The 22,098-nt window shown below is 35.3% G+C and overlaps 1 protein-coding gene across 1 annotated transcript; it reads left to right on the forward strand.

Annotated features, from left to right (window-relative positions):
* Positions 1 to 7,427: 7,427 nt before the first annotated feature.
* On the forward strand, positions 7,428 to 21,453 carry LOC107573177 (C-type lectin domain family 4 member K-like). The gene is made up of 8 exons (XM_016259624.1): positions 7,428 to 7,715; positions 7,822 to 8,072; positions 8,266 to 8,446; positions 8,635 to 8,762; positions 8,869 to 8,975; positions 9,087 to 9,186; positions 21,163 to 21,269; positions 21,381 to 21,453. The coding sequence occupies exons 1-8, from the start codon at positions 7,538 to 7,540 to the stop codon at positions 21,451 to 21,453; spliced, it is 1,125 nt and encodes a 374-aa protein (XP_016115110.1). The 5' UTR covers positions 7,428 to 7,537.
* The last annotated feature ends 645 nt before the right edge of the window (positions 21,454 to 22,098 follow it).

The following is a 22,098-nucleotide window of genomic DNA, read 5'->3' on the forward strand; positions in this document are numbered from 1 at the left end:
TCAAGTCTCAAAATAGTTTCTATAAATATTAAAATAAATATAAGTTGGTACTGACGCATTGGATCTAAAATATGAATAGTTAATTATAACTAGTTATGGTTAATTATTCATATTTCCCATGAGCTGATTCGCTACAGCACTGAATGTGAGCAATAGAAAAGAGGAAGTGTGGCGTATTCATCTTTCCAGATCTAAAGAGGAACGGAAGACAGAATGAAAACACAGACCATACAGAGCAAATGTCAGACTGTCAATATTTCATAACAAGACCTGGCCTCTCATTTTCAGGCTACTTTTATTTCTTTTCACTGTGTCACTTTGTGGAAACTTGCTAACAAAGACTTCTGAGCGCAGTTTTGAAGTTTGACGACTCCTGAGGGAAGGCTCTTCATCAATGACCGGTGAAATCAATGCCGATAGAGCAGCCGTGCGACTGTGTGTCGGCTTTTCTGTAATGAGGACAGCGTGAAACCCTCAAAAGGAAAGACAGAGATGGAGAGAAAGAGCGAGAGGAGATGGTCCGTCGCAGGAGGGAGGTGTTTCAGGAAAATGTAGATTTCTCTTCCTTTCACCATACTGTGAATGTTAGCGTGGCTTTTCACTTCCACATGCCTTTTCCCATAAGAAATCATGGTGTTTGTACAAATCAGCATGTTTTGGTGACTCTCCAGGGTGGTTCGTCAGAAGAGGGATGAAGGGGAAGTTTATCCGCCCTCATCCACCCCAAGGCCTGCTTGTATAACTCATCCATATTTCCCTTCCACTCCGTCTATTATTCATTTACCACACAGAAGCGCAGACCCTCGCTCTCAGCACGCAATCCACACACAGCATTCATAAATACATAAGGGGCCACTTGATAAAGCAATTTAGAGTGCGTCTGACAGCACAAAGACACCTGGGATTTGTTCATGGGGATGGAATCGCGGTCAGCAGAAACATACTGTAACCACATGCTCTGTCGCTGCAAGCAAAAACGGACCCCTCGGATTGTGCATTATTCAGGACTTCCTCCGTCATTTTAAGATACAACATTAATTACAGCAGTGTACACTGTTTTCAGGCCAGTCTGTTTGTGTGTGTGTGGTTATTTGCATAACCTACCAACACACTTCCTGTATGACCAGGATGATCTCCATCACGCAAATCACAATGTATGCTCACTTAAACACAAATACAATGATTATTCCCTATTTTATATGTTTATTATGACTGTCAATCATAAAAACTGCAACACTTGCACCTCATTTGTAAACATACAATGTCAAATGTGTGTAAAATCAACATAGGAAGTATATTTTAAAAATGAACTTACAACATTCATCTCATGAACCCGTTATTATAATAAATGACGCATTTATCGCTGGCTTTATTTAGGAGATATAACTCCAGTTAATGTTTCTCATTCTCTGTCATTATTCTAAATGCTATCCTGTTTGGTTCATTTCTTTCACTTCAAAGTTGAGATATTTTACACATTCTTTTTTATTCTAAGTAATATAGTAGTAACATTTAGTTTCAATATATTTTAAGTGACGATCAATCCTCTCAGTACGCCATTATTGCAAATATTGATGTGCACTTACAACTTAATATTTGACTTAAAATTTCTAAACAATTTGGAAAAACCAGGCCACACTCTGCAAGTGAAAACATATTTAAATAATAAAAAATTACAATGACAATAGTCATCGATATTAATTGCAGTAATAAAATTTTCACAGCAATATTTAAGAAACACATAAAGAATCCTGGACAAATGTATCAGTTTATACACAAATATTTAACAGCCTAACTTTTACCAAAAATAATGATAATCTGATGTGACATTAAAATAATGGCTGTTGAAAATACAGCTTTGCCATCACATGAATAAATTACATTTTAATATATATATATATATATATATATATAAATACAAAACAGTTATTTTAAATTGTAATAATATTTCACAATATTACTGTTACATATTAGAAACAAACAAATAAATAAAATCTACACAAGCCTACATAGTCAGGAAAAAGTCTATATGTTAAGGAAAAATGCAGCCAACTGTTTTCGTTGTTTCTAGCATATACAGGTGTTCTTTACGGTTTGAAAATCATCCCAGGATGCACCTCATAAAGTGAAATACAGTAAAGTTTTTCTTGTTTTTAAAATTGTTTGGTCACTACATTCCCACACTTTCATTTGTGCTGTTTCATAGGTTTGATAACTTTATTATTCTCCTGAAATGCATAAAATAGCATCAGGCCTGGCAAAAACTTTTCTCTAGTCATATACTGTACAGGCGCAGGACAACAGGAGGGCTGGAAATACTACCGTGCTGTGTTTTTGTGTAAGGGTGGATGTCTGCAGGCACCGCTGGGGGACTTTTTAAGATGAGACTCAGTCTAACACTTGATTTGCACTTTTCAGCCTGCAGTTTCAGTTACTGTAGTCTATGGGGCACTGCTGTTTCGCTGACATCTGAGATTGCTTTCAACTATGTGCCTCTAATGAAGTTTGGCTAGAACAGCAGCACTGAGTCAAGCAGTCCAGTGATGCTTCCACACTGGAATTATTGGAATAAAAGACTTAAACATCAATATGTTTAAATTATCTGGGGCAGTAACCCAGTACAGACAGTACTGGAATAACTTGCACCTTTGTGAAATATATTGCAATATATTGCACCTTTGTGAAATATAATATTTGATTATCACACTTTTAAGATGAAGCTAAGCATCCCATTATAACACAACTCATAATAAAGAGGCTCATTTATTGTATTGCTTTAAACTCATTAACAACAACATCATGTTATTGGTTTGAGTATTATTACCGATCTGACATTTACGGACAAGTATTAAGGATTTAAATTCGTAGCGAAAAGTTCACTGCTACAAATCAGCCCCTCAATATTCTTCAGCACGAACACACAGTGACCTTTTTGCTGACGTTAAAGGACACTTTGTTTATCAGCTTACGTCAGCTTTAACCGGTTTTCTTCACCAGATCAGATCTTCCCTCTTCAATGCTTATACTCTTAAGAAACTCAGAGTTTACTGTTCACAGAATGAATGTTTATGTGAATTCCAGCAGGGTGCGGCCTCTGTCACATCCTCTGCCATTATGCACAGTATCCCACAATGCCTTCATTCACTGCAGCTCCTCCTCTAAACACTGGTTTATTGAAGCAGATTTTTGACAGATATTTACAACCCAGGCTGATAAAAAATGCATACCGGTGATGACATTTTTGTAAAAACAACATTATGTTGATTCTTGCATGTTTTACGTGAAATGTGGTAGGGCTGTCAAAATGGCTGAAAAACTAAATTCAAATTTTTTTACTTAAATATGATCAATATTCGAATTATATTCGAAATTAAAAGGCACTATTTCAGTTGGGGGAAAAAAGCTGTTGGCTTCTCTCCTGAGGCCACAAGAAGGCGCATCGAGCAACATATTATGCACGTTTCTTCAAAGCATAATAAAATAACATGACTATCTTTGCATAATGTTTAAAATAATGCTTATAAACCATATATAATGTATAAAGTTGCTTAAACAATTATATGTATAGTTTAATACAAAGGACAGAAAGCCAATCACAAAGAGTACTTTCTTCATTTAAAAACTTGAGATGCAGTGGGATGGGGAAAACCGCCATAAAGTCTTGAGACTTGTTTTTAAAAGTTGAACTTACATTCATTTTACATAGCTTTCCAAACATGCGGCTCTCTTGTGCAAGATGCGAGTGCAACGGTGATAGATGTCCCTCTAGAAAATGTGATAAATATGTGTTCTGTGTGAACAGCTTGGTTTCGGTTTTGACATAAACAACATCTTCCCCGCATTGATTGTTCTCTTTTTCTGCAATATTTTGAATGAACAACGTAGCAGCGCTGCATCTAGTGGGTTCAACTGGACAGGCTAACAAAAGCATTAAAATGCAATGACACTTACATCGTCGTCGCATTTCGTGCGCCCCTGATAAGGCTGCCTGACGCACACCTAAAATTCGAATGCAACGTTTTTTGTTTTTTTTTAAATTCGACGAATATTCGAAATTCACATTTTTTTTGGCAGCCCTAGTGAGTGGCACTAAAAAGTGCATTCAAAATTCTTCAAAACAGATAAATGTGACTATGCCAATATTTTATTACGTTGGTTCATGAACATATCTCAGCAGATAGGAAATTGAGTGGTGCTAAAAGGTTAATGCTCTATTACATTAAAAAAATAATGTACCTCTTTCACACTAAACACCGCTGTGTTAACAAGAAAATGTGAGACAAAAGCACATTTGCTAAAGAAGTCATGCTATTTTAACCCTGTTTCTACATGGCTTTGAGCATTTTTTTCGCACTATGTTTTACAGGACTCATATCCAAGAGTTTTGCATTGCAAGTGTACCAGGTGAGATACTGAGCAAGTTTACTATGCCCGAAAAACCATACACATGGAGCTGGATATGTGTTGTAAACGTTAAAATTTATTAGTTTACAATTCATGCGCTACAGTATAAGTGGTTTTGAGGTGGTAATATAGTATTTAGCGAGGAACCATATGAAAAATGTAAATAATCTGCCCCATAATCATAATTTGTGTGAAAAGGAACAACAGTTGTTGGCTGTTTTACCACTGCTAGTGTTTAAATTATATGTACAACTTGATCTCACAGAAAAACGTAATAGTTTTATGAGGTGGCAATTTCATATGAATTTTTATGAATCGTACAAAGAAATTGGATTTTCAAAAAAAGGCATTAAGGCCCACCCCAACTTTGGGTATAACCTTCACTAGGTTGTAAGCAGAACATATGAAAATGTACAAATGAGAATGAATTCACAAAATTAGTCACCAATTCGCCAAAATATAAACTAGTTATGAATTGTCATGTGATTGTGTTGGTATGTATAGGTGCGTTTTTTGGAGTAAAGTAAGAGTAGAGGAAATTTAGATTTAATTAATTTAAAACTAATGTCTGGGGAAATATGTTATGAAATCTATTAATGTTCAGTAAAAAGCACCATGTTATCAGAGGAACGTGAGCTGAAGAATCTGTTCTGAGCAACACTAATCGAGACGCACTGATAACTAAAGCTGTGATGAGAGTTCAAAATAATTAATATAGTGAATAAAATGTGTCTCTTGTATTGAGTCCAAACAGAAGCCACAGCTGTAACGATGATGGATGGATGCCTGCACCCTTGGCATTTCACAACAGCATAAAGCTCCCACATTACACGTGCGCGGGCGACACGCCGAGACCACGAGCCTCCCTCTTGGGGCCCTGCTGAAGAGAGCCTGTCTCATCATTTATGTGGAGCGGTCTCTCCAGTTGTGCAAAAAGAATGGGAAATAAAGCTGAGGCCTAATCAAGGACCCTCATCAGTGGAGCCGGTGGCATTTTTCCTGCTTTTGCCAAACGAAACAAACTCAATTACCATTAGAAAGCTGCCCATCTAATGTGGATGAACAATAGCAGGCACTTGATGGATCCACACAGGCCGTTAGCGTCTGCCTTCCTACACCAGTCACTCAAACTTCGGCGTGTGGACCTTCTAATGGCCGCGATAACGGTGACTCATTACGATGTCATATCCTTCATGCCTGACTTCTTGTCAACCCAGACAAAGACCTGATACACGCTCCAGGGTAGCAGCCAATCAAACTGATGGAAAAATAAGCAGAGGCCATTTTAAATTTCCTTTCTGTGCAGACAGCGTTTAAGATTGACTGACAGTGAAAAACTGGGAAAGGACACTGAATGTATAATTCAGAATATATAAGCTCATAGAATCAACATATTTGTTGCATTTTTGTACTGAATGGTGGAATGTGACAATATAGCAGCACAGAAAACCTCTTAAGGTCATTTTCCCCATCAGAAATATGAGACTATATGAGAACAGAGTCTGTTATTTATGTTGTTAATAGTGCTAAAATCAACTTCCCCTAGTTAGTGGTTTGTACTAGTGAAAAGAGGAAATTGCACTTCTGATACCTTTGTATGTTCCTAAAACAACATTAACAGGGCTTCACACTTTTTGAAGCCTTACACTTATAACATCCTGCAAACTGCAGACGTTTGATCAGATATAAGGCAATACTGTGAAATATAATTACAATTTGTTTATAATGTTTATAGAGTGGAAATGCACTCCTGCCAGAAACAACATTACTGATTTAAAAAATTACCTTTCTAAAAGAATGCACCCCTAAAAATTCAAATAAATGTAGGAAAAAACTTTTGATTAAGTCAGAGGAACTTATTCGTTTTGAAGTCAAATTAAAAGATTCATATTCAAATTATTAATGTTATTTTCACACATACAATACATGCAGAATAATGGGGAAAAACACATAATACATTAAGAATTTATGCTTTAAACAGACCAAAAACTTAGTTATATGTAACTTGTTTAAAGACATTCAGAAAAGTTTTACTAATAAATAAATAAATACATACACGCATACATACATACTGATTAATGATAATATTTTTCACTGTATCTCCTTAAAATACATATAACCCATATGAAGCCAATGACTGCAAAGCAAAGAGTGCATTTTTCAGGAAGATTACCTTTAACGACTGGGAAGTGTAGAACAATGCTTTTCAGTGACATGCTAATTGTTGGGCCTGTCTTTTGCAAAAAAACATAATGGACCACAAAATTACTTCTGTCACGTCACTTCAGTTGCTCTGACAATTAAAACCTCAGGTGGGAGAAATTGCACGGAGAGACGAAGAGAAAGTAAACGACAGAGAGGAGGGAAAAGTTGTCTGACAGTTTAGCAACATAATAGTTTTAGCTGGCTTGCCTGCTGAGTTTGGCTTTTCTGAAGTCGCAGAACAAAGCAACCATGATGAAGCATCTTGACAGCCGGTAGTTAGAACCATTCTCTAATATAGAAGAATGCCTGACACTGCGTGCGTTCAATATCTGTTTGATTTAAATGAACCCATGAGTCACATGCCAGTGAGCAATTGGATAAAAGAGAAATTAAGAGCATTTGCTTGCCCAAAATTATAATCTGAGTTCATCTGTCTTCTGTGCTCGATCATCTGACAATAGAATGAGAATGATAGATATCCTGAGAGAAAAAAAGTGTTTTATTCTTTCATGCCATCTCACCTCACAACATAATAATTTCTGAATTTATACTTCAGGATTCTCATGAGACCTCATGAACTTGCTAAATTCCAAGTGTGATGCTAATGTTAAACATGTAAAAATCAATTTTACTAGCAAATACATTTGATATTAAAGGCTGTTGCACAGTTGCACATTAAATGTCCCTCATTTACGTTCACCAATCCCATCGCAGAAGATTGTGACATTTGTGTTAACTTCCTGCATATTGCAAGTTCCTTTTTGCATAAATACATGAACCATTACCACAAACACACAGATACATCAGGAGTACAACGAAATACCCCTTAAGAGACAGTATTAGTTAGGTAGGACTTATAGCTTTGTTTATTATTTCACATTTACGCTTCAAAATTAAAAGGTTGTAGCCATCCAAACCTGCATGGAAAATGTCTGGGCATGTGAATGAAAGTATGGACAAAGGTTCGATAATGGACTCAGAAGACAGAATAGAGAAGATGGTTGATATCTATGTGAGTGCTGAGGCTGTAAGAGATATGAAACATAAAAAAGACAAAGAGGACTTTGACAACCAAACACCGAAAACCCAAACACCTCAACACACAGGTAACTGCAAAAAATAATTGCAAAAACATTTACTCATAAAAGCTGGTGTAAATTGGATAGAGAAATGGAGAAGAAAATAGAATAACATAATGCCTGTCATTTTTAGGAAGTGATCCAGTGAGGAACAGAAGCTCCAGAGCAGCTGCAGTGTGTTTGGTGCTGCTGTGTGTTCTTCTGCTGACTGCTGTCATAGTGCTGTGTGTCACATTCACTCAAGAGAGACAACAGTTCATATCCAAGAATGAAAACCTGACCAATGAGAGAGAACAACTAATACTCAAGAACACAAATCTGACCAATGAGAGAAAACAGCTAAGAAATCAACTTCAGATCTGTGGTAAAGTTTCTATAGTCTATGTACTTATTTGCTATACATCAGACATTTTTAAAGCATGATAGAGTTGGGTTGTGGTCGCAGTAACTTTTAGTGTACACAATGTATGAGTATACTGTCTGTTAGAAGTTACAGACAGATGAGTGTGAACGGAGATAACAAGCTAACAGCTGAACTGGTTATTTTAACAGTTGAATGGACTTGCTATCGGTCCAGTTTTTACCACTCACTCAAGAGAGACAACAGCTCATATCCAAGATTGAAAATCTGACCAATGAGAGAGAACAACTAATACTCAAGAACACAAATCTGACCAATGAGAGAGAGCAACTAATACTCAAGAACACAAATCTGACCAATGAGAGAAAACAGCTAAGAAATCAACTTCAGATCTGTGGTAAAGTTTCTATAGTCTATGTACTTATTTGCTATACATCAGACATTTTTAAAGCATGATAGAGTTGGGTTGTGGTCGCAGTAACTTTTAGTGTACACAATGTATGAGTATACTGTCTGTTAGAAGTTACAGACAGATGAGTGTGAACGGAGATAACAAGCTAACAGCTGAACTGGTTATTTTAACAGTTGAATGGACTTGCTATCGGTCCAGTTTTTACTACATGTCCAAAGAGAATAAGACCTGGACTGAGAGCAGAAGATACTGTACAGAGAAAGGAGCAGATCTGATCATCATAAACAACAGAGAGGAAAAAGTGAGTGAGAGATTGTGTGTTTACAGTGTGTAGCAGCTAAATGTGAGATGGTCAGATTAAATGTGCCTATTTATGATATAAATGTGTAACCGTTTTATCTGCTCAGGATTTTGTTCACAACACGTCTGGTAATGCTGTATTTTATATTGGTCTGACTGACACTGATGTGGAGGGCAGTTGGAAATGGGTTGATGAAAGCACACTGAACTCCAGGTGAGAAATCACTGAATTAAACTAATTATTATTTAATAAATGATTCTCACAGTCAGTATCATATCACACAGAAAGCAGCACTGAACATCTAATGCTGATCTGTAGTTTCAGCTTCTGGGCGTCAGGAGAGCCAAATAGAGGACAAGGCATTGTAGACGAGGACTGTGTTGTGACTGTAGCTGTGCCTAAACTGCCAGAGTGGCCTAATTTAGTAGGGTGGCTTGATGTTGCATGTAATGACAAATTTCAATGGATCTGTGAGAAGAGGATTTCACAGTTCATTCTGCCATAGGAACATCACACAAGTTCAACAATACAAAACTTTTGTAATAATTGATTATTATTTAAAACAGTATTTCTCAACCTTGTTCCTGGAGGACGCCCACAACTGCCCATTTTGAATGTCTCCTTTTGTCAGAATCCCATTTCATGTCCATAATACATAATGTGCAAAATGGGACTCCAGAAGTGCGTTTCATTCAACCAGAAATGCCTTGTGAGTGAACGTCAGAGTTTTCCAATTTATAAGTGAGATTTCAGTCTTTATTTATTATTTGTACATTATTCAGTTATACAGCACCAGTCACTGTGAAACACTCCAGTACTTAAAATAAGTTTGAATAAAACAAAGGTGTTAAACAGGAGTTACGGCTGCAGCATTTTTATTAATTCATCCCAGGTTTTGGTTTGTATCTTAGTATGTGAGACATATGTTAGATGTAATAGTTACCATGCAAAATACTTGAAAAAAGTCTGCACACTCCACCAAAAATCATATGCAAGATAAAAGAAACAAGGCAATCGTTTCGGTCACATAGTTACAATGCAAACATCATGATGATGGTTAAGATAAAACGAATCTGATCTTAAAAACCACTGAATCTGTATTTATTTACAGAAGTGTATTATGGTATTAAACCTAAACTCCTCTAATATGTGTGACTCAAGCCTTGTCTGTGATGATGTTGCAGGATGTTCTGAATGAATGCATTTTGTCAAGCGAAATTCAACTTGATAAACATTAAAGTTAACCTAAAAATGGAAATTCTGAATGGACCGCTTTCAAGCTTTTTTTTTTAAAAATAGAAAATTTGCTAGGAGATATTTTGACAGCTTTTCTGTTTTATTTTTATTATGTGTTCTTGTGGTATTCCGTATAATTAAATTAAACTAAGTATAATATGAAACATCTTTGTTTTCATTACGCACATCTACTCATTATTATAAAAAAAAAAAAAAAAATCCACATTTTATGAATAATCAAGACTATGACAGAACACAAAAGGAATTATTTAGTATTATTCATTACTCAGTGCTTAATTATGCTTGGTGTTAGTTTCTCAAGAGTTCACATCTTCATTCACATATTCTTTCCATGAGTGTTATCACAAGTCCTTAGCCATCTTCAAGAAATGACTAAAAACACATCTGTTCCATCTTTACTTGACCCTCTAACTATAGCACTTTCTATTCTATTTTAATTCTACTTTATTTATCTTCTTTTTTATATAAAAAAACTAACACTAGCTTTCTATTTTTTCTATTCTATCTACTTGTTTTTCTTTGTGTGCGTGTAAAGTTTACCTCCTTTGAAAATCATCAGATTACTCACACTTCTTCAAAAACATGGGGGAAACAAATCCAGTGTACTTCTGCAGTGAGTTGAAGTTCCTGTCTGCATAAATACTGGCCACACAAACACAGATGAAGAGAACAACACAGTCCACTCCAGGAGAGAGACACTAGTGTTACTTCGACACCAAAACTGTCTGAAAAGTGTAAAAGAAAATCTAGGAACAATTTGGAAAATGTACAAAGATGGGGCAAGCACTGATAATATCTATGTAAATGAAGTTATAATATACGTCATATATATGTGCAACCGTTTTATCTGCTCAGGATTTTGTTCACAACACGTCTGGTAATGCTGTATTTTATATTGGTCTGACTGACACTGATGTGGAGGGCAGACGGAAATGGGTTGATGGCAGCACACTGAACTCCAGGTGAGAAATCACTGAATTAAACTAATTATTATTTAATAAATGATTCTCACAGTCAGTATCATATCACACAGAAAGCAGCACTGAACATCTAATGCTGATCTGTAGTTTCAGCTTCTGGGCGTCAGGAGAGCCAAATAGAGGACAAGGCATTGTAGACGAGGACTGTGTTGTGACTGTAGCTGTGCCTAAACTGCCAGAGTGGCCTAATATAGTAGGGTGGCTTGATTATTCACGTAATGAAACTTTTTAATGGATCTGTGAGAAGAGGATTTCACAGTTCATTCTGCCATAGGAACATCAACAATACAAAACTTTTGTAATAATTCGACCAGAAACGTCTGGCAAATTTACAATTTACGTCACAGAGTTTTCTGCTATATAAGTGAGATTCTAGTCTTCAGTTATTATTTGTACATTATTTGTGTATCACTCCAGTATTTAAAAGAAGTTTGAATAAAACAAAAGTGTTAAAAGGAGTTTAAGCTCCGACATTATTGTTAATCTCAGGTTTGGTTTGTAAGCATTTTTTAAGGGTTTAAAGTATGTGAGACAAGTATGTTATACTCGATGTGTTTAAGATAAAACACATCTAATCTTAAAAAACACTAAATTTTTTTTTTATTTACAGAAGTAAAGTATGTAAGCACAATTAAAATTTATATACAAAATGGCATAGCACGCTGGCACAACAGTAATAAAATAAGCACCCTGGTTAGATGACAAAAAAATAAACGGAAGAGAAGGAGGGAGAAGAAATCCCTGTAGTTCCTCTGCATAGTTGCCTGTGGTTTTGCTTTAAATATATTTTAAATATTTAAATTTCACCTTAAAAACCTGTCACAACAGAGAACCCTGTGACAACATATAACCTATTGCATGTCATACATACTGTATACTAACATACACATCAGACTATACAAAAGACTTTTCACAATTTACTTTCACACAACACTAAAAACATGCCTGACATGACTTAATCATGCAGTGTAAGCAGAAACACACACACAATGTATGTAACCACTTTATGACCCACACATGTGTCTTTTCATTAAAAGCTCTGATTGCTGCGTCAATGATGAAACATTCCTCTAACAACCACGAATGGTGGACAGTGATGGACCTCAAATTACACTGCATGCAGATGTTTCTTTTGTTTGTATAATTTTAAACTTATGAAAGAATGGAATAATTTATATTGCTTATTATTTTTTACACAAAAAAATCCTTAATACCAGAATTTAAGAATTGTGTAATATATCAGAAAAAAGTGTTTTAATTTGATTCCATTTAATTGAACTGCACTACAGACATCAAAAAATGTTTAGGATTTGTTTTCCAGCAGCAGCCACTGTCAAAATGTACAAGCCCACAATGAATGAGGACAATACATAATTATGTCTTAATATATGCTTTAAAATTCCATTAAAATGAACCAAATCCACATGGTAGAGAGAAAAAAAGTGCTTCTGCAGTGAGTTTAAGTTCCTTTCTGTATAAATACTGACGACACAAACACAGATGAGGAACACATACAGTCCACTCCAGGACAGAATCCAGTGTTAGTTTGTCAGCATCTTGACAACGCCAAAACTTTCTGAAAGTAGAAAATATTGAAAAACTGAGAAGATGTACAGAGAAGATGGGGAAAGCACTGAAAATATCTACACAAATTATGTCATACGATGTAAAGTTGGAAAAGATTCAATGCAAAGAAAATCATCTGAACTCAGGTACTGATATTAATAATTCAGTTAATATCAGTAATATAACAAATAAAACAATAACAAAGTTTTGATGCTCTCAACTGATGTGTGCACAAATAGAAAGAATAACAGCATGTTTGTTCTTCAGGAAGTGATTCAGTGAGGAATAGAAGCTCCAGAGCAGCTGCAGTGTGTTTGGTGCTGCTGTGTGTTCTTCTGCTGACTGCACGACGAGAATCCAGCCACCTGAACACACAGGTACAGAATTTAATAAATAATACTTTTCCTCTTGAAAAATAATAGCACAAATTTATGCATAAATATTTGAAGACATGCAAACAGTACTTTTAAAAATAAAGTTTTTAAAAAGATGTATGAATACTTGTTAGTCCATTCAGCATAACACATCAAGTCTGTGGGAATTCTCAGGAAGTGATTCAGTGAGGAACAGAAGCTACAGAGCAGCTGTAGTGTGTTTGGTGCTGCTGTGTGTTTTTCCAGCCTGGTCTCATGTTTATACGTAGGTATTAATACGTAACATTTACAAGCACAAAACGTATACTTTTGTACGTTTCTATTAATGTGTTATCTTTATTTGTTAGTTGATAGCAAAAAGAATAAAATAATAATAATAGAATAAAGATATTGTTCACTGGATATGACTGAGAAAATGGACACAGGAGCAAGACAAAGGAAGACTGATGATATCTATGAAAATGCTGATGCTATAAGAGGTGAAATCACAACGGAGATAGAAGACTCGAATACGACGAGAATCCAGCCACCTGAACACACAGGTACAGAATTGAATAAATAATACTTTTCCTCTTGAAAAATAATAGCACAAATTTATGCATAAATATTTGAAGACATGCAAACAGTACTTTTAAAAATAGAAAAGATGTATGAATACTTGTTAGTCCATTCAGCATAACACATCAAGTCTGTGGGAATTCTCAGGAAGTGATTCAGTGAGGAACAGAAGCTACAAAGCAGCTGTAGTGTGTTTGGTGCTGCTGTGTGTTTTTCCAGCCTGGTCTCATGTTTATACGTAGGTATTAATACGTAACATTTACAAGCACAAAACGTACACTTTTGTACGTTTCTATTAATGCTAAAACGTACAATTTAGACGTATTTTAACATTTAAAACGTACAAATCGCTACGTATTTTTAGCTAAAAAACGTAAAAATATTTATGTATCTTTTATATCATCAAGAAATTCGTATCAATGCATTTTTATCCATAAGCGATTTAGATTTTTAGACCCCTTAACCTACCCCCAAACCTTAACCTACCCATATAGCGAATATAAAAGGATATAAAACGCAAATGACCGAAATATGCAGGAAAATAAACATTTTAGTAACAATATAGCAATAAAATATTTTTATAGTCGCTAATTCCACTCCTACCTATAAGCCTAAACATTTCTGTACGTTATAAGAAAAACATGACATACAGATAAATGCAATTACAATCATTAATTTATTGAAAAAATGGCAAAAGCAGTACCAAAAGTAATCCAAATGACCATGCGTTGCACCCGCAGTCCTCTCTGGCAGAATACAGTAGGTTTGTGTGATCCAGAGCAGAATTTATGTTGTTAATCGCTGAAAATATTATCCAGTTAATTTTCCTGATCCACTCCGTGAACTCGTGAAGGTGTGCGGCGCATCATTCAAACACACCTCACCAGAAACACGGCATGTCGCAATCTGTGATGAATGCAGGCGAGAGCCAATGAGCGTTCGATTATCCTGCCGTAAAATCTGTCATTTGAAGCGGCAACATTTGAATTTGTAAAAAGCGCGTCAGTCAGCGCGGGCTTTGCTGCTCACGGTCACTGGACTCGCTGCTCGGGATGGAGATGAAGATCACCGAATAAAGGCTTGGATTTGGGTCTGTTCTTTGCAGTCCTATGGATTCGGAAGATTTGGATTACAGCGCACTAATAAAAAAAGTTTTTGGTGTGTTTTATAGTTCTATTGTCAGTCACAGCATCAGCATGTCGGAGAAAACGCCTTTTGTGGCCCATGACAATCAAAGTAAACATTACATGACAAGTAGCCTAAATGTTAAACGATTGCAGAAATGCTATTTATTTTAAGGTTTAAAGTGAAGTCGTATTTAACATTATGTAGGCATATTCTTGGAAACGAGCTGGCAGCATAAATAACACAACAAAACGAAATGTTATCATTTCATAAGTAAGAGTAAATTTAATAATGCAATTGAAAACAAGGTAATTCATATGACAACTAAAAACTAATCAAATTAATGCCGCGATTTCAATATTCATAAGGATTCATTTTTAGGTGTCTTCAATACGTCAGTTTTGTACGTTTAAATGCTGAAAATACGTAAGTATTTGTACGTTTTAGTGCCTGTAAAAACGTAAGTAAATGTACATTTTATAGAACCACATTTTATGTAAAATACATATGAATTATCATGAGATCACGTTGGTTTTTCTGCAGACTTTCTAGTCAAATACAAAAATAAAAATAAAAAAATCCACATTTTACAATTAATAAAGACTATGACAACACAAAAGGAAATATTTAGTATTATTCATTACTCAGTGCTTAATTATGCTTGGTGTTAGTTTCTCAAAAGTTCACATCTTCATTCACATATTCTTTCCATGAGTGTTATCACAAGTTGCTCTCTTGCTGATATACCTGATGATTTTGAAGTTAATGCAATTTATCAACATGCAAAAAACAAAAAACAAACAAAGCACAAGCCATTTTGTCAGGTTATGTTTTAATGCTAAATATAATAGTAAAACTGTATGTATTATGCCCAACGTGAGATCCTGAATCTTGTTTGCTTGTTTGTTTGTTGGTTGGTTGCTTGAAAATTAATGGAGAATACTCTCTGATTTTCTGTGGATGCTCAGCCACAGTGGCGCCTGCAGGTGTACGGCTATACACACTGTGCGTACCATGATCGCTTCGGCTGACCTGACCTGTCCGTCTGCCCTACACATATAACAAATAGTGCTGGATGAAGTAGATTAAACTCTAAATGCAGTAAAACACATTGTAAATGGGAACCTTTTACGGTCTCTAGAGTGCAAACACAAATACGTACTGGGTAGTTTACCAGATCTGTTTCCCCAATGTTAGTATTACAGCTTCATCTTTAGCAGCTCCGTAAAACCAGACCTGAAGGGAATTATTAGTAACTCTTTAGAATACTGTTCCATCATTAATGAATAACTACACATGAACACATGAGTAATGCAATATTAGCACTCTAGTAACTACTATAGTATCTAACAAGAAACTCTGCTTAATGAATTAGTAAGTAATAGTACTTAGTCGAATGTGGTAATTCACTGTTAGCTAATCTGTAACTATAATTTTTTTCATATCGCCCTAAGAACTACTGTATACAGGTTCGTAATTAATATGAATAATACATAATGTATAATTAATTCTAAAGTGAAGGTCATGGTAACCCACTAGTAATGACTTGAGTATTACCAAATTCTTCAGAAGGAATTACTAATTATTTGGATCGGTATTCTAAAGTGAAGATCATGATAACTCCCTAGTAATTACTGAAGTCATTGTAAACTTTTGAGGTTTTTGTAAAGTCCTGGTTAGTAATTCATTTTGGTAGCTTTGGTAACACTTAAATCATTACTAGTGGGTTACCATGATCTTCACTTTAGAATACTGATCCAAATAACTAGTAGTTTCTTCAGAAGGATGTAGTAACACTTGAGTCATTACTATCCAAAACCTTACATACATCTCAACTGCTTACAATGATGTCAGTCAATATTAGGGAGTTATGATGATTTTCACTTTAGAATAATGATCTAAGGCTGCATTTACACTTGGCATTAACATGCGACCTGTATCCGGATGTTGTCCACATACACATTGAAAAGACACGTGTAAACGCGCTTCTGATCGGAATGTTATCCGATCAGTATGTCCTGGTCCAGAGGTAGTCGAGGACGCATTGTGATTGGATCTCAGTGTAATGTAAACGCAATCCAGCCATCGTGTCTGCATTGGCAGGTCGACATCACGCAAACGCCACCCCCCTCTCTCCCAATCTGTCGGAAGAACAGAGCGCTAGTGAGACTCGTACATTTATTTTGATTTGTAAAATGTCCCGCGACTGAAAATAGTTTTCAAAAGAAAACCCACCACTTCAGGTCGACTTTGCACCGCAGACTTATTTAAATATTGCACGGGAAATACAGATCCGATCGGTTATCCAGATCGAGAAGTCAGCTGATGTTGCCAAGTGTAAATGTGCTGTGTTCTGATTGACTGATGATCCGATCTGCTTGATCAGATCACGGTGATCGCATGTTAATGCCAAGTGTAAATGCAGCCTAAGTAATTAATAGTTCCTTTAGAAGGATTTGTTAATACTTGAGTCATTACTAGTGAGTTCCCATGACCTTCATTTTAGAATTAATTATTCGTTATGCATAATTCACATTAATTATGAAAATGTATACAGTAGTTCTTAGGAGTTCTCCAGGATATATGAAAAAAAATTTTTTTTTTTAATTATTGATTAGCTAATAGTGAACTACCAGTTTCAACTGAGCGCTATTACTTACTAAATCATTAATCAGAGATTCTTGTTAGGTAATAGTAGTTACTACAATGATAATAGTGCATTAGTAATTTTTTCCCTGTGTAGTTATTCATTAATGACGGTTGGCCTGTCGCAATAATCAATATATCGACTTATCGCGCAATATATGTATATGACCTCAATAATTTTTAGTGACGCAATATATCACCCATTATATTTACTTAAAAATTAATGTCACCATGTTTTGTACATTCCACTTGCGCCTGTGTCTTTTGCAGCTTCTCATACATAACGTGGTGTAGTCACGAGGTGCTAGCACAAATTTAAAAAATGATTCTACAAACAAAGTTCTATCTGCAGATATGGTCTAGTTTAGGGATCTGTGCCTTTGTGCATATGGACATCTGACTGCTAAGTAGTGATTGTGTTTTTCAGCAATAGTGTGCACCCTTAATTTACAGAGAAAAGGTCAGGGAAAAATCTGTAGATGGAAAAATCTCCAGAGAAGTTCTTTGTGCATTTTTCTTTTTTTCTACCTGTTACTTTGCACTTTTTGTTAGAAATAGTTTATTTACTATTTATTCAGATTTTTTAAGGTATCTAATATTTTGATACTTAATTTCCATGATCTAAATATTCTTAAAAATTAAAAGTTTGTTGTCATTTGGAAGTGTGTAGGCCTTCTTGCATTATTATGCTGTTACATTATGATTATATATTCAGTGGCATAAAATGGTCTTTAAAATGACAATAATATCGCTTATCGCAATTATTTCTGGGGCAATATATCGCAGAACAAAAAGTTGATATCGTGACAGGCCTAAATGACGGAACAGTATTCTAAATTGTTACAGAATTAATATATTTGCGGGTCCTTGGCATCAAACATTTAAAAAAAAAAACACTGATCCGTGGACAGCGCTTTCTGTCTCTCTCACACACAAGACATTTACACGCAAGCGACTAAAAAAACAAATTTTTATTTTTTTTAAAAAACACGCTCTTTCTCTTCCTCTATATATTTAATAACTGCATAGCAATGCCTACAAATAACTGAAACAAAAGGCTACTTATTGGGAGGCTAACTTTGAGAAAATTAAGCTGTGTCATGAATAAGCAGTCATTCGCACTGACAGTAGGCTATTTTAAGATTTTATTTTTCAATCATGAATATCCACTTCATCAGCATTGTTTTGTTCTCTGTTGTTGTTTAACAGCTGTGAGCTTGCTGATAGATGTATTTTATCATTTTGTTGATTTTTGCTGTTTTTGTGCAATTAAAAGGTTTAAAATGCGTGACACTTTCGCTCTGCTTGGTGTTGCTGTCACTGATCGTTTGGTCCTCAAGTCTTAAAGACGTGTAATAGTTACATTCTCAAGATACTGAATTGAACTGAACATTTAAATGCCGTTTTTGACCAAAAAACAAAAAAAAGTCTGTGCATACCCTCTAGGGATGTAACGATTCACTCAACTCACGATTCGATTCGATTCATACTGGCCACACAAACACAGATGAAGAGAACAACACAGTCCACTCCAGGAGAGAGACACTAGTGTTACTTCGACGCCAAAACTGTCTGAAAGTGTAAAAGAAAATCTAGGAAAAATTTGGAAAATGTACAAAGATGGGGCAAGCACTGATAATATCTATGTAAATGACGTTATAAGAGGTAAAATTGGGAAAGACTCAACACAAGGAAAATCATCTGAACTCACAGGTACTGATATTAATAATTTACTCAGTTTTGACTCTTAACTGATGTGTGCTGTGTTAAGTGCATAAATAAAGAGAATAATCAGCATGTTTGTTCTTCAGGAAGTGATTCAGTGAGGAATAGAAGCTCCAGAGCAGCTGCAGTGTGTTTGGTGCTGCTGTGTGTTCTTCTGCTGACTGCAGTCATAGTGCTGTGTGTCACATTCACTCAAGAGAGACAACAGCTCAAATCCCAAAATGAAAACCTGACCAATGAGAGAGAACAGCTAAAAAATGAACTTCAGATTCTTGGTAAAGTTTCTTTACTCTTTGTAGTTATTTGCGAAATAAATAAATAACACAAATAAAATAAATCTCTTCATATAAACATACGAAGACTTTGTCTGTGCTCTTTCCTTTTAAAATTAGAGGCAACCACTGCATTTTAATCATGATCCAAACAAAGATGCTGCATACATGCAACTTGAGCAGTTTTTAATCTAAATTAGATTGTATAATTTCGAAATTTGAAGTCTTTTCATTAAAAGCTCTGATTGCTGCGTCAATGATGAAACATTCCTCTAACAACCACGAATGGTGGACAGTGATGGACCTCAAATTACACTGCATGCAGATGTTTCTTTTGTTTGTATAATTTTAAACTTATGAAAGAATGGAATAATTTATATTGCTTATTATTTTTTACACAAAAAAATCCTTAATACCAGAATTTAAGAATTGTGTAATATATCAGAAAAAAGTGTTTTAATTTGATTCCATTTAATTGAACTGCACTACAGACATCAAAAAATGTTTAGGATTTGTTTTCCAGCAGCAGCCACTGTCAAAATGTACAAGCCCACAATGAATGAGGACAATACATAATTATGTCTTAATATATGCTTTTAAATTCCATTAAAATGAACCAAATCCACATGGTAGAGAGAAAAAAAGTGCTTCTGCAGTGAGTTTAAGTTCCTTTCTGTATAAATACTGACGACACAAACACAGATGAGGAACACATACAGTCCACTCCAGGACAGAATCCAGTGTTAGTTTGTCAGCATCTTGACAACGCCAAAACTTTCTGAAAGTAGAAAATATTGAAAAACTGAGAAGATGTACAGAGAAGATGGGGAAAGCACTGAAAATATCTACACAAATTATGTCATACGATGTAAAGTTGGAAAAGATTCAATGCAAAGAAAATCATCTGAACTCAGGTACTGATATTAATAATTCAGTTAATATCAGTAATATAACAAATAAAACAATAACAAAGTTTTGATGCTCTCAACTGATGTGTGCACAAATAGAAAGAATAACAGCATGTTTGTTCTTCAGGAAGTGATTCAGTGAGGAATAGAAGCTCCAGAGCAGCTGCAGTGTGTTTGGTGCTGCTGTGTGTTCTTCTGCTGACTGCAGTCATAGTGCTGTGTGTCACATTCACTCAAGAGAGACAACAGCTCAAATCCCAAAATGAAAACCTGACCAATGAGAGAGAACAGCTAAAAAATGAACTTCAGATTCTTGGTAAAGTTTCTTTACTCTATGTAGTTATTTGCTATCCACCTTGTTTTTAAAATATTTGTAAGCTAAATGTGTCCGGCTTCTGGTGTGATCCGCATCCACTAATTACAAAACAGCTCTTTATACTGCTTGATTTTGCAAACTGGTTCTTCTTATACTATTTTGGTGTATTGTTCTAATTATAAACAAACTAGTCTGTAGTGCAAATTGTTTTACCGTTTACTGCTTTTATTTTTTCTTATTCTATTCCATATCGAACATTTACAGAAAATAGCTCGCTTCCACTTTGAAAAAAAAAAAAATAGGTGGATACAGCAGATATTTCTAAAGAATGACATTTTTAAGTTGGGTTGTGGTTTCGGTAACTTTCAGTGTATACAATCTATGAGTATTTGTTATAAGTTACAGAGAGATGATTGTAAAAGCTAACCGCTGAACTGGTTGTGTTTACAGATGGATGGATTTACTATCAATTCAGTTTTTACTACATGTCCAATGAGACGAGGAGCTGGACTGAGAGCAGAGGATACTGTAACGAGAGTGGAGTGAAAATGTGAGTGAAATATTTTAGTTTTATATGAATTTATAGTGTTTAGCAGCTAAATGTAAGATGGTCAGATGAAATGTGTTTATTATCTGTTTATCATATAAATGTGTAATTGTTTAATCTGCTCAGGATTTTGTTAAGAAAATGTTTGGCAGTACTACAGCCTATATTGGTCTGACTGACAGTGATGTGGAGGCCAGATGGAAATGGGTTGATGGCACCAACATGACCTCTGGGTGAGAAATCACTGAACTGAACTGATTATTATCTAATAAATGATTCTCACAGTCAGTATCATATCACACAGAAAGCAGCACTGAACATCTAATGCTGATCTGTATTTTCAGGTTATGGGGGCTTGGAGAGCCAAATGGATACATAACAGAGAACTGTGGTTTACAAAGATGGGGCAAGCACTGATAATATCTATGTAAATGACGTTATAAGAGGTAAAATTGGGAAAGACTCAACACAAGGAAAATCATCTGAACTCACAGGTACTGATATTAATAATTTACTCAGTTTTGACTCTCAACTGATGTGTGCTGTGTTAAGTGCATAAATAAAGAGAATAACAGCATGTTTGTTCTTCAGGAAGTGATTCAGTGAGGAATAGAAGCTCCAGAGCAGCTGCAGTGTGTTTGGTGCTGCTGTGTGTTCTTCTGCTGACTGCAGTCATAGTGCTGTGTGTCACATTCACTCAAGAGAGACAACAGCTCAAATCCCAAAATGAAAACCTGACCAATGAGAGAGAACAGCTAAAAAATGAACTTCAGATTCTTGGTAAAGTTTCTTTACTCTTTGTAGTTATTTGCTATCCACCTTGTTTTTAAAATATTTGTAAGCTAAATGTGTCCGGCTTCTGGTGTCATCCGCATCCACTAATTACAAAACAGCTCTTTATACTGCTTGATTTTGCAAACTAGTTTTTCTTATACTATTTTGGTGTATTGTTCTAATTATAAACAAACTAGTCTGTAGTGCAAATTGTTTTACCGTTTACTGCTTTTATTTTTTCTTATTCTATTCCATATCGAACATTTACAGAAAATAGCTCACTTCCCC

The sequence above is a fragment of the Sinocyclocheilus grahami genome, unplaced genomic scaffold, assembly GCF_001515645.1.
Source record: "Sinocyclocheilus grahami isolate Dianchi unplaced genomic scaffold, SAMN03320097.WGS_v1.1 scaffold1885.1, whole genome shotgun sequence".
In the NCBI taxonomy this organism is placed as follows: Eukaryota; Metazoa; Chordata; class Actinopteri; order Cypriniformes; family Cyprinidae; genus Sinocyclocheilus; species Sinocyclocheilus grahami.